Consider the following 13016-nt stretch of genomic DNA (forward strand, 5'->3'; position numbering starts at 1 on the left):
TTATCATGTATAAGCCTAAAAGTGGACTTCTTTCCAAATCACGTCACAGTAAAAAAAAAGAAAAAAAAAAAAAAGAAAAAACATCTGCAGATATTACTGTTTAATCAGGTGTGAATCACCTCTTGCTTAATTCAATAAGATAACAGATTCTATATTTTGTACTCATTAATGATTCTGAAGTAAAAAGATTTTGGACACTAAAATGACCCCAACGAGTTTCCGAACTTTTCAGTCACCATGCTGGTGATCATTTACGAATTCTGCTCCTTATAACTTTCCGAAAGCAAACCCAGTTTACCCAGGTTTTCAAAAAGTATTGGAAAGCTTAGCATATTATTCAGTAACCATAGATTCTAAATGTATTTCCATCCAGAAGCACTCACACAGAAGACAAGCAACAATCTGAGTTTATTGGAAGAAATATAAGTCTTGGCGGTGAGGCCGCAGTGGAATAGAAGTAAAATGATGATCCTAGGTTGGTATATGGTATGTATGTAACGTCATCTAAATTTTCCTTCTTTCATCTGAGGAATTTTGCAAAAAATAGAAATCTCCCATCCAGGGGTGACGCTGAGAAACTAGTCCATGCATTTGTTACCTCAAGGCTGGACTATTGTAATTCTTTACTATCAGGAAGTCCACAAACTGTAGTTAAAAGCCTTCAGCTGATCCAAAATGCTGCAGCAAGAGTTCTAATGAAAATTAAAAAGAGAGATCATATCTCTCCTATCCTGGCTTCTCTTCATTGGCTTCCTGTTAAATCCAGAATAGAATTTAAAATCCTCCTTCTCACATATAAAGCCTTAAATGGCCAAGCTCCATCTGATATCAGAGATCTGATTGTTCCTTATGTTCCTAACAGAGCACTTCGCTCTCAATCTGCAGGTTTGTTAGTGGTTCCTAGAATTTCTAAAAGTAGAATGGGAGGCAGATCTTTTAGTTCTCAGGCTCCTCTCCTGTGGAACCAACTACCAGTTTTAGTCTGTGTGGTTAGTTGGTGATTGAGTATAGAAGTATGAGGAGGTAGAGCGTGAGCTGCCTGATCCATCCGAGGAGAATTAAATCCAGACTTGGCTCTACTTTTCTCATACCTCATCCAAAATAGTTAGCTTATCCTGATCAATATTCAATATTAATGCTGCTATATGTTTTGGCTGCCGGAGGACATAGGGACCACTTTTCATCCACTGCTTCATTCTATTTATAGTCTCTCATTCTGCATTATTTGTTAGTTCAGTTTCTGGTTGGCCTCTTCACACACCTGCGGATGGTCATCTCATTAACAGAGGACTCTTAAGCTGCTGACTGCCACTACCTCGACGCCAGAGTGTTGGCCAGTTTAGGGTACTCTAGTCAAACTGAGTTTTTGTCTACCTGAGTTTTAATCTTGCTGTTTTTTTGTCTTTGCCTCTCGGCAGGAAGTCATCCTGCAAACTGGATGTTTCGGACCTTCTCTCCCCTGGAAGGATTCTCTGAGAACCAAACTGAGCTTACCTCTTAGACCCTCAGGGGGTATAAATAAATTTCTGCCTGACAAAAACACACAAAAGTAAATAACTTATAGCCTCACAGCTATTAGATTTAAGAAGAAACTTTTGGTACGTCTGTAAAGGTAAGATGTCATAGAATCGTTTTCTGGTGTCAGCACCATTGTAGCTTTGACCCTGCCTGAAATATTAGGGACAAAATACAAAATATTTTGCATTTTTTGAACCTCACCAAAATTTTCTTTGAAATAAACATTGCAAAACACTACCAAAATATTATTTATAGCACAAAAAAGTAGTACAGACTTTCAAATCTAAATGTTGTGTAAAAATATACCAAATTTGGACTCAATCAGATGAATCATATTTATTTTAGAATGGTATTAGTGAGAAATTTCTTAGGCAGAGAGGCCATTTTGGCACATTTATCCATAAATGTCACCAAACTGTGCCAAATATGTTTTTTACATCAATACTGGGGGTTTGGTAAAACTACGAGGTCATGTAGCAGCTGGACCCGCCGGTGGGTCCGTAGGGTTCAAGGGGTTAGGATTCAAGTGTGTGGTTTGGATCAACTTTTCCCCTCAAGGATTGTTTTGGGATTCTTGCTGAGCAGGGGATTCCTCTCCTCTATAACCCGTTCAAGTACCGCAGGAAAACTAAGTGGCAGTCAGCTTCTCCGTTCACCAAGGAACAACGGCAATCTGGGTAAACCCTGTCCGCCCACCATCGAACAAGACATTCACTGGAATGTCCCACATCGACTGGATTCAATTAGAGACACCTTTTTCTGGAAACGTGAGTCTGCAACCTAATTCCTCCTCTTCAAGTCAAAGAAAATTTCATTTCAGTCAGTTAATATAAGGCAGGGATCACCAACCTTTTAAGACTGAGGCCTTCTTTAGTAGTACTGGGTCATAAAAAGGGCCACCAGTACTGAGAGGGGTCAGCATCCACCTAAAATGTATACATAATAAACATTTTTTATGCTTAATTTGTAATTTTCTTTTAGATGATGGTATTTTGAAATCCCTGTAGATCAGGCATCCCCAAACTCGGTCCTCAAGGCCCCAAGTAACCAGCTGTGCTGAAGCAGAGAAACCTCTAAAACCTGCAGGACAGGGGGCCTCGAGGACCGAGTTTGGGGATGCCTGCTGTAGATGATTAAATTTTATGATAGATATAAAGAATTGCTCTATAAATTATTCAAAAAGAAGATCAATGGAATAAGATAACGTTTCAATTTAAAATGTAGACAGCAAGGACTCATTCCCAAATGCAAATTGAAACCGACGTTGGGAATGAGTCCTTGCTGTCTACATCTTAAATTGAAACGTAGATGGTTCCTATAATCTGCAAGTTTCCTAAGCAATTTCTCATACTCACGCGTTATTCTGAAGGTGTCGTCGGTTTCAATTTGCATGTTTCCAAGCGATACAATGCCTTGTCTGTATAAAGACTCAAACTCACTGCGGATCCAGACATTTGAATTGAGAAAGCTTCCTGGAGGGGAAGCGAAACGTCTTCAAATCTTGGAAACCAAGTCCAGTGGATATTTTTTAAACTTTTAAAGAATGACTATGACCTGGATGACTGAGAATCTTCATCAGGATTTAAAGGTGGGGAGCTGGGTAGCGCTCTAGCTATGCTCAGTAGCTAACAAGTTAGCCTCTTTTAGCTTGGTCAGTTACCCATATTAAGCTACACTACTTTTGAATTTGTATCAACAACAACAACCATTTGTTCTCTACAAGTAGAATAACTGTTTTCTTCATCTAAAATCTCTACGAAACTTTTATAAGACGTTCCATTTGTCCTCCTCTGCCCTCAGATCTTAATAAAAAGAATAAAAATAAAAACTTAGACTTTTAGTGTCATCTTGGTAAATGGCAGAGCTCAGTCTTAAAAGGCAGTACTCTCCTTCAAGACTGAGAATGATTGTTTTCTACTTTTGGCTACTTTAGATCGACAATGAAATGTAAAATAAAAGCAAATATAGGTAATAATAGGTTGAAACTCCAAAAGATATTAGATCCTTAATAAACGGGTGCAATACAGTTTGTCCGAGTGGATTTGCCATATTTTGACATCATAAGAAGGGGCGGGGCCCTGAGTAGACCTGACCACTCGAGCAGATCTGGTACCTACACCGTCCACAACGCCTGGCACACCTCAGACACTATCCCAGACACCATACAGGACGCTAGCTCTGAGCGACGGTCTGTTGGTTTGCACCCGAAGCCAAAACACGCAGCGCCACGGCCAGACTTTGGGGAACATGGGTGGACTGTGTGTCGTCCGCCGTTGGGTAAGAGGTTGAAACAAGCTAATCACACCAAGACAAAGACACCTACAATCCTAGCTAGTTCATGATTGTCCCTCTTGCGTCGCAATTATATTGTCGCGTCATACCTGCAACAAGATAACTGAGACACACTGCTGCGGGAGGATAACCTGCCCTTAACACTTCAAACATTGATACAAATTAATGGGAAAAATCACACAGCAGACTGCTTCCATTATGTCTTCATGTTTATTACATAAAGAAAAGTAAAAAGCTTGTTAAGAAAAATTCCCACATGAATCCCCCCCCCCCCCCTTTTGGCCTGTATTCCCCTCAGCCTGGATGCTTGCTTCTCTCCCTGTGCTACACCAATTCCCCCTTCCCTCATTTGGCATTGCTGGAGACATGTTAGCTACAGGCTAACATCCCAAAACAGGCACCCAGGCTTCAGTGTTTCAGATTTGTAAGAGAGCCCCACATACTAGGATGCCAAATATCGTATCAGCGCCCCAGAGAGCTCGGGCAGCACCCTTCTGTGATGACGATGTCGGAGATTCGAATGTCGGGATAATAAAAAGAAAGTGCTTTTTTTCTGTTGCATCTCAGCTCCTTTTCTTCATGTGCTCAAGTCAAGGTGTGGCATCGCCCTTCCTCTCCTGCTCGATGGCTGCAAAAAAAGAGCATAAACAGAAGCTGTTAGTTTAGGCTTGAACTGGTGAGTTGGGTGCAGCTTTTTTTTTGGTTTCCTGATGCTGCAGAGATTTGTTTCATTGCTCCCTCTGCTGTGTGAAGGTGATGATGGGGGCGGTTCTGACAGGGGAGAAAAATTGCTGCAGAGGATGAAGGAGTTGCACGCGTGCAAAGGGGGGCACTCACTCTCTTTGGTGGGCAGAGGATTCTTCTCTTTTGTCTCTGTCTTCTTCAGCTTTGTCTTGTCGAAACGGGCGATCTCGGTCATGTCTGGCTTGTCGGACATTTTGGCTGTGGAGAAATGAGATGCGGAACTTATTGCAGCACTTTGACCTTCCCTGTCAGGCATCATATGATGCATATACATAGTTTCACCATTTAAGAAAATCTGTAACGTGCCATCAGCTGTATTGGTAAGCGTATGAACAGAAAGGGAGTGGCTACAACATGTGCTGCTCAGACAAGTGGTTGCTTCCCCCACACATGCTCAGTCTACATGCGTGTCTCTCTGATGCCTTTGTGGCTAACATGTGTCTGTCTGCCTTTTTTTCCCCGTCTCTAAAGCTCCACTCTTTGTTCTTGCTGCATCCTCCCTCATTCCGCTGTTTCTTTTTCTTCTGCATCGACTCGTAGTCCGGCGGATGCAGTCATCAGTCTGCAGGCTCCACTGCAGTAACACCTACAGGCTGAGGTCTAAGCAATCCGCCTCGTCACTGTCTAGATCTCAGCGTGTCTGACTCAGCCAGCTGTTTTAAGCTCATGAGGCTGCAGCTCTTTGTAGGCTTCTGTAAAATGATTCTTACCAACGTGGACTTGAAGGGGGCCTAAAAGCTTCTGCTTGACATGCTATGAAGCTTCCTAGGTCAAAATAATAATAGAACAAACTCTGCTTTAACATCAAAAGCAACCTTCAATCATTAGCTTGACCACCTTAGCATCTTAATTAAGTCATGTCACATATTAGGCAAATTTCACAACCTCAATATACCAGTATGATTGCTTTATTTATCATCACCACCATTATCAACATCCTCATTATTTAACTGTTTCCATTAGCAGCCAACTTCTACCCATCCAGCCACACCCAGAGTCCTTTGTTCGTCTCCCCCCTCAAACCAGAGCCGCCATCAATCAGAGAAACAAAGATGAATGAAGAGAAGAAGGAGAAATCGTTCTTTCTTACCGAGGATCCACACAGCAGGTGGGTTAATATCCAAGGCAGGAGGCTGCAGGGAGGGTCAGAGATGCAGAAACGAGAGCGGTACGGAAGCTGAGACAGGCTGCCGGCGTGTGCGCGCCTCACTGTGTCCAGCGTCTGGGTATAAGAAGGGGGGAGGAGGGAGGAGGGAGAGTGACTGGGAGCTTGGTCATCTTTCCTCTTTCATTAATATTAATGTCCTTAAGGAGGGGGACATGAGGGGAAAACCACTGAAAGAAGATATGTACTTAATATAGATTCTCTGAGAACAATAATGATTATTACCATCATAATCCTTAATCTGTACTATAGATTCGATACAATGTCGGATGAGAATTAAATTAAATTCAGTTTATTTCTATAGCACCAATTCACAACACGTCATCTCGATTGATTCAAAGTTTTCTATCTAAGGAAAACCAGCTGATTGCATCGACTCATTGACTCTTCAGCAATCCCTCACACTAAGCATGCTTGTAGTGACAGTGGAGAGGAAAACCTCACTTTTAACAGGAAGAAACCTCCAGCAGAACCAGGCTCAGTGTGAGCGGCCATCTGCTGAGGCTGACTGGGGTTCAAGGAGACAGAAGCAGACATAGAAAAAGAAGCATAGATACAAAAAGCAGCTGTAAAAGGCGGCACCAGGACCAGGAAAGAGCCAGCTCCCATGTCAGAGGATGAAGAGAGCACATCCAGTTAGTCAAAGTCAGAGAAACAGGACTACACTGAAAAACAGGCCGATTTCCAACATATATAAACAAAGGTGTTGATATTTCTTTCCAGAATGGCGTCACAGCCAAAAAGGAACCAGATGAAGCTACTATGAGGAAAAGCAGAGAGAGCAAGATTGAGCTAAAGATGCAGAGTGGGAGATTAGAGATAGAATGAAGCAGAGAGATGAAAAAGGGGTCCCTTTGTCCTCCAGCAGTCTAAGCCTATAGCAGCATAACTATAGAGACTCTAACTATAAGCTTTATCAAAAAGGAAAGTTTTAAGCCTAGCCTTAAAAGTAGACAGGGTGTCTGCCTCACGGACTAAGGCCCCGTCCACACGAAGTCAAACCCTGGCCTAAACACACAAATTTTTCACCAAACCAGCCTCTCATCCATACGAATTTTGTAAACAATTTTTTTTTTATTCATACTTCAGAGTGGGAAGATTTTGAAACGCCGTTTTCGCGTTTCCATCTTTAAGCTCTAACCGCATTTTTTTTTTTTTACACGCATGCGTCATAGCGTCGCCTCTAAACACGCATGCGCCACACAGTATCACAACAACAATGGCGCCGTACTGTGTTGAATGGTTGCTACTCATGCTACTCACCCTGCTGTCGGGCTTACAACAGAATCTTCTTCTTCTGGAATATCTCCAGGAAGAACAGAGCAATATCGACCACATAGTTCAGCACCTGAATTTGACTGAACCACGAAAATGGACCCGCAGGGCAACCATGTATAAATATTAGTGCGCATGCCCAACATTTCTTCGCCTATTTTTGCTTTGGCACCACAGCGCCACTTACAGGCCTGGCATACATTTTGCAGCGTTTTCATGCATTCGTGTGGACGATCACATTTATTTTACGTCTCCGTCTTTACGACAAACATTCTGGAAAATATTAGTGTTTCGTGTTCGTTTTGACTGTGGACGGGGCCTAAAACTGGTAGTTGGTTCCACAGGAGAGGAGCCTGAGAACTAAAAGATCCGCCTCCCATTCTACATCAGAATCTCATGCTCTGAAGGGGTTTTATTTATCTATAGTGTGTCATGATGTTTTAAACCTATAATCGTTTTAATAGAGCATGTTAGCAAGAGTTCATCTCAGTCAGACCTAAGAAGCCCCCTTGCATAAAATCGTGTCGGGTCTGATCATCCCCTTTGACTTTCAATGAGCGCTAAACGCCAGGATCTCATCCGACACGATTTTCAGTGTGATCGGATGCAAATCGGATTTGGTGTGTTCTGGCCTTTAACTTTCATACATAATTACCAATTTAAACCTCATGATAAACCACTTGTGAAAGCATATCTGTTGGGCTTTGATCCAACTCCAGGACATCAGTTCTCAGTGCTATACTTGCAAACAGGACATCTTGATCATGTACATTCGGAGGAAAAATGGCACCATATTACGCCGAGGTGGTCTTACACATCCAATAAATGCATAGCGGCATGCTGCTGGATTAGTTAGACCAATTTTCTTTGTAGCTTTGTTTACATGCATAAAAACTTACTATCAGATTAAAAAGTATTCAAATTCAGTAGCAAAAATAAATTTATTGTACTGTATATATGGAAATAAGATCACATTAAAGTCGTTGATTAGCCTAGAACATGTTATCTAAAAACATGCCATGTTGATGTGAGGTGCTAATAATAATAATAATTGAACTTTATTGATCTGGATAAATTAATCTCTGCATGTAACACATCCCCTAGCAGTGGGCTGCCATTGTGTGGCTCCAGGGGAGCAGTGTGGGGTTTAGGGTCTTGCACAGGAACCCAGAGTGGAGGCAGTGGGGATCGAACCATCTTTGTTATTAGTCGCCGCTGTGACAGCAAATCCCATAATGCTTTGCTTTGCGAAGACAGCTCTACACGCAAAGCATTCTGGGATATATCTGCCTTTTCCGAGGCCTTTCTTTTTTTTTTCTTCTTACACACTTTGTAGACACTTTTTTTTCTTACGATCCTCTGCAATTTCCAAAAAACCACGGTGAGAAAGGTGAGCTTCAAGGACTGAAACCGTTAGCCTCGTGAGACCATCCTGATCTCGCGAGCTTTCGAGATTTCACTCGCAGATCAGTCTGGAGACTCTCCGTTGAAGAAAATTTGGAGCCGTTCACCAAACGAACGTCCAATCAGCGTTGGCTTTGAGGCGGGTTGAGGTGTGACGCAACGAGAAGCGCGACAGTTCAGTCTAAAGAACCTGGCGGCTTCAGCCGATGAAACTAGCGTTAGCGTGGCTATTGAGCAAGTTTTATCGGAATTACAGAGTATTTCTTCACTGAAAGAAGAGCAAAACACTGCTCTGGAGGCTTTTCTCAGAGGAAAAGATGTTTTTGCTCTTCTCTCGACTGGTTTCGGCAAGAGTAGCCTGGCTTGTGGTTGTGTTTTCGTTGTCGCTCTGTTAGTACGTCATATGCTTCGTTGATCTGATTGGTTTATTTGGCCCGTCTATCACCAACATAGGCCAATCAGCTAACCAGTATTTTTGCCCCTTCCCAAAATTACTGCAACGGAAGGTTTCCAGATGGATATGCGGAGCAAATCCCTCTGGGGAGTCAGGTTATGAAACCGTAGCTCACTACAGATATACGCTTGAAAATGCGCGGAAAAAGCTAACAGGACGAGCACGTAGGACGGCCTTACGTAAACATATCACCAGAATAGGGGATTTTCAGTGACGTCACTGGCCAGCTTCCGGTCCGCCATCTTGGGTGGCATATTATCGTATATCAAATATATCATGTCGCGAATGGATAAGTACGCCAGCACGCTAGAGCCACCAGATCATGGAACATATCTGAGGAAATGTTACGTGATCGACCATATGGACCCCTATGCCCTCCACGGTGCCTTGTTTAGCACTAATCCAGATGATTGGCCAAATGTAGAGCACGGCGACATAGTTCATTACCTGGTGTTCAGTGAAAACCCTCTGCACACTCTTGAGGAAATGAGAGCGTACAAGGGTCTAGAGGCTCACAACCAGTTCACATCTGGTTGGGTACGAGATGTCGAAGTGATGTACATGAATGTGTGGGTGATGTACCCGTCCACGTATGATCGCCATCATACGTGGACGGGTGAGTTTTAATAAGATGGAAAAAATGTAAACAATCCGACGCACGGCTCGCTATGCTGGTGGCTAACGGCCGGCGGTGCGCGAACAGTTCCAAAGCTACACGTCCTTGGAGTCTCATGTGCAGTTTACGAATGGATGGGTTCAGGAGCTGCAGCTCATAAAGCCAGCAAACAGTGCTAACCGTTAGTGCTAACAACCACTCAGGCATGTAATGTACTTTTAACTAGCTGCTATGTGTTTCAAAGGTTTGGTTAGTAACGTTAACTGCCAAACCTCCCTAAACCCTCCGGGTTTCTCACATATTTGAGCCTTTTCCCGCTGGTTGAAATCAAGTTAAGGTGAAATTAATAAAATTAAAACACGGCTGAGAGAGGGAGTCCAGTACGTGGTAGTCATAGGCAGTAGTCTGAGTAGCGGCGGCGGAGACGGTCAACATTGCGGCCACGGAAAGTAATACGTCATGACGCCCAAGCCCTATTATTAATATATTCTTACATGTTTTAAATGCTTGACAGTTAATTACCTGTGACAAAGTGAGCACTGCAGACTCTGGCGTATTCCAGCTTAACACCGTCCAAATCGGACCTGGATATCCATGTCAGCCATAGGTGACGGCGTTGTTCAGATAGCTGTTTTGTTTTTTCACATTGATTCACGATTACGGCTGGTATGCGATAGAAAGAGCGTTGATCTCCACCTCCACGGGCCGTGCAACCAACAATTACACACGATTTCACCATTTTTCACTGTCAATACTGCCTAAGGCTGCCACCCAATATGGCGGACGCGCTGAGTAGTCACGTGAGCGTGACGTCACCTGAAAACCCCCTATTAGGATCAATTAGGAGGACCACTTATTTAGATGATCCATTTAAATCATGGTAAAGTCCATGTAAACATGGTCTCCTTTATCTTCTTTGTTCTTTTTGCTTTTCTTATTTGAGCTATTCTGCAACACAGTCTCAACATTTGTAATTTCATGCTACTTTTGAACGTGGCAGTATTAAGTCCTTTTAGGTTATAAATAAAAACCTAATGTCTTCTCTTTTAAAACACCACCATGAATGGATTATTTCCTTTATGAACCCTGAGATGTTCCCTAGCAGACTCTCTACATATGGAAAATGGGAAGGCATCACTTGTAATAAATGGTACGGAAGAGGATTAGGGCCACTGAAAAAAAAAAAGTTAACTGAGTTTTTTTATTTTATGTCAGTATAGTATGAGAAAAAAGTCAGAATTCTGACTTTAATCTCAGAATTCTGACATTTTCTTCTCAGAATTCTGAGATTAAAGTCAGAATTCCCATGTTAAACTGAAATAAAATTTAAAAATCAGTTAACTTTTTTTTTTTCAGTGGCCCTAATCCTCTTCCGTAAAAAGGATACAATTTCTTATGATGCAATTTATGTTTTTTGTCCAATAGGACACTTGTAGACCACTACATCTTAGGAACAATTGAAGCTTTTAAAGACAAACACAGAGCTTCAAGGTTGAGGAGTTTCAGAGTTTTCAGAGGGCAATATGTTTATCTGATCAAATGGTTTTAAAATTTCTCCTTTTTTACATTTAAAATGAAAACAAAAAAAATAAAGTGAAGAGTGATTTTTTTAAAATAAAAATAAAGGTTTTAAACAGTTCATTTCATGGTCATAAAACATCCATTTTTAAAATAGATATGTTTTGAGCTGCTCACTGACAGTGGGTAGCACTGCTGCCTTGCAGCAAGAAGGTTCCGGGTTCAATTCCCGGCCTGGGGACTTTCTGCATGGAGTATGCATGTTCTCCCTGAGCATGTGCGTGTTCTCTCTGGGTACTCCGGCTTCCTCCCACAGTCCAAAAACATGACTGTTAGGTTAATTGGCTTCTCTAGATTCTCCTTAGGTGTGAGATTGGGAATGGTTGTCTGTCTCTGTGTTTCCCTGTGATGGACTGGCGACCTGTCCAGGTTGGAACCCGCCTCTCAACCATAGACAGCTGGAGATAGACACCAGCAACCCTTTGTGACCCCAGCAGGGATGAAGTGTGACTGAAAGTGGATGGATGCTCTTCTGTCTTTAGTTCGTAGTTGGTTTTATTGAGATCGATCATTAAATTCATAAACTGATTAGCTTTAGTCCTATTTCTGATTAACAAATTAATTATCCGTGACAGTTTTGCTTTATTCTAAGGGAAATATGGAAATATCCTTATTTTAAACGCAATAAAGATCATTTAAGGAAGGGAAAAAATGAATATTTCCACTTTTTTATGAGTTTGACTAATTGTCTTGGTGAAAATTATTATGACCCATTATAGATAAAAGATGCTGCACTGTTCACCAGAATCTATGTTGCTTTAATCAATCACTTGAGAGGATTTTTATGCCGATGGAACCTTATAGAATGTGCATATTTTCTTTTCTTGGGAATTTGAGTTTTAATACATATATATTTTTATATATAAATGTCTTTTATTTCATTCTTTGAGGATGAACTATTTTTTACGAGTTAAGTTGGTTCAAACATTCAGTGAGATCTTTAACACTGCTGGTGTGGGGGTCACTATGTTAAATAATTTCTGGCTTTGGTATGTGAAAATAAAACAAAACATTAAAAACTACCCGACATGTTAGAAGATTTAGTTAACATTTCATTTTTTAAATGCTGAATTATCACTGAAATGCAGTGATTATGCATTCATGCTGGACTAAACTCTCCATCATCATAACGTTTCATTTAGAAAATCTAGCAGGTTTTTCTCATTTAGATCTGTTTAAAATTAACATATCTTCTTTGTTTATTTTTACTGGTTTTGCAAGAGGGTAAAAGGTGCTTATATATTCCTTTGCAACAACTTAATTTAATAAATAAGTTACAAAAACTTGTATTAGATTCAGATTTATATGTCTAACCATGCAATTAGTAAAGTGCAAACAAATCAAACAAAAAATGAATCATTGAGACCATGACGCTCAAACTAAATGGCATTAATTTGATCTGGCTAATGCTTAAGGTTAGTGACTAATAAAGCCCTGATGTGAGGCGTCCACTTCGCTCTGCTTACATCAGTCAAACCTGCTGCTCTTTAGCACTAATCTACCCTCAGGTCTGGTAACAGCTTGATGACCGCAGCTGCTCAGAGAATGAGGCTCAGAAAAGACTGCCTGTCTCACAGCAGCATGAGTCTGCATGACCTCAGGCTCAATGATCAGACAGTCAATAATAACCCCCCCACCTCATGCTCCACCCACACATCCACAGCTTTGGCTTTCAGGACCAAAGAGTCACTTTCATTTTAGATAGTGTCACATATGAGTGTTTCCTTTTTAGAAAAACTTGAATCTACATGTTCTATGAAAGTTAGTTATAAAGTAAGAAATAAAAGCGTGTAATTTTATAAATGAAACACAGTTTATGCGTCTTTAACAATATATTTTCCAAATAGATAGATAGATAGATAGATGATAGATAGATAGAAAATATGTAAAAAAAAAATCAAAATCTCTCTCTCTCTCTCTCTCTCTCTCTCTATATATATATATATATATATATATATATCTTCTTTTTA

The 13016-nt window shown here is 41.1% G+C and overlaps 1 protein-coding gene across 1 annotated transcript; it reads right to left on the reverse strand.

Moving 5' to 3' along the window:
- Positions 1-4362: 4362 nt before the first annotated feature.
- On the reverse strand, positions 4363-5792 carry tmsb2 (thymosin beta 2). The gene is made up of 3 exons (XM_038281250.1): positions 5645-5792; positions 4648-4752; positions 4363-4438 (listed from the first exon to the last, which is right to left on the reverse strand). Exons 2-3 carry the CDS (start codon positions 4745-4747, stop codon positions 4401-4403), a joined length of 138 nt encoding a protein of 45 aa, XP_038137178.1. The 5' UTR covers positions 4748-4752; positions 5645-5792; the 3' UTR covers positions 4363-4400.
- Positions 5793-13016: the final 7224 nt, after the last annotated feature.

This window comes from Cyprinodon tularosa, unplaced genomic scaffold (assembly GCF_016077235.1).
Source record: "Cyprinodon tularosa strain WSP-4 unplaced genomic scaffold, ASM1607723v1 ctg169, whole genome shotgun sequence".
Classification (NCBI taxonomy): Eukaryota; Metazoa; Chordata; class Actinopteri; order Cyprinodontiformes; family Cyprinodontidae; genus Cyprinodon; species Cyprinodon tularosa.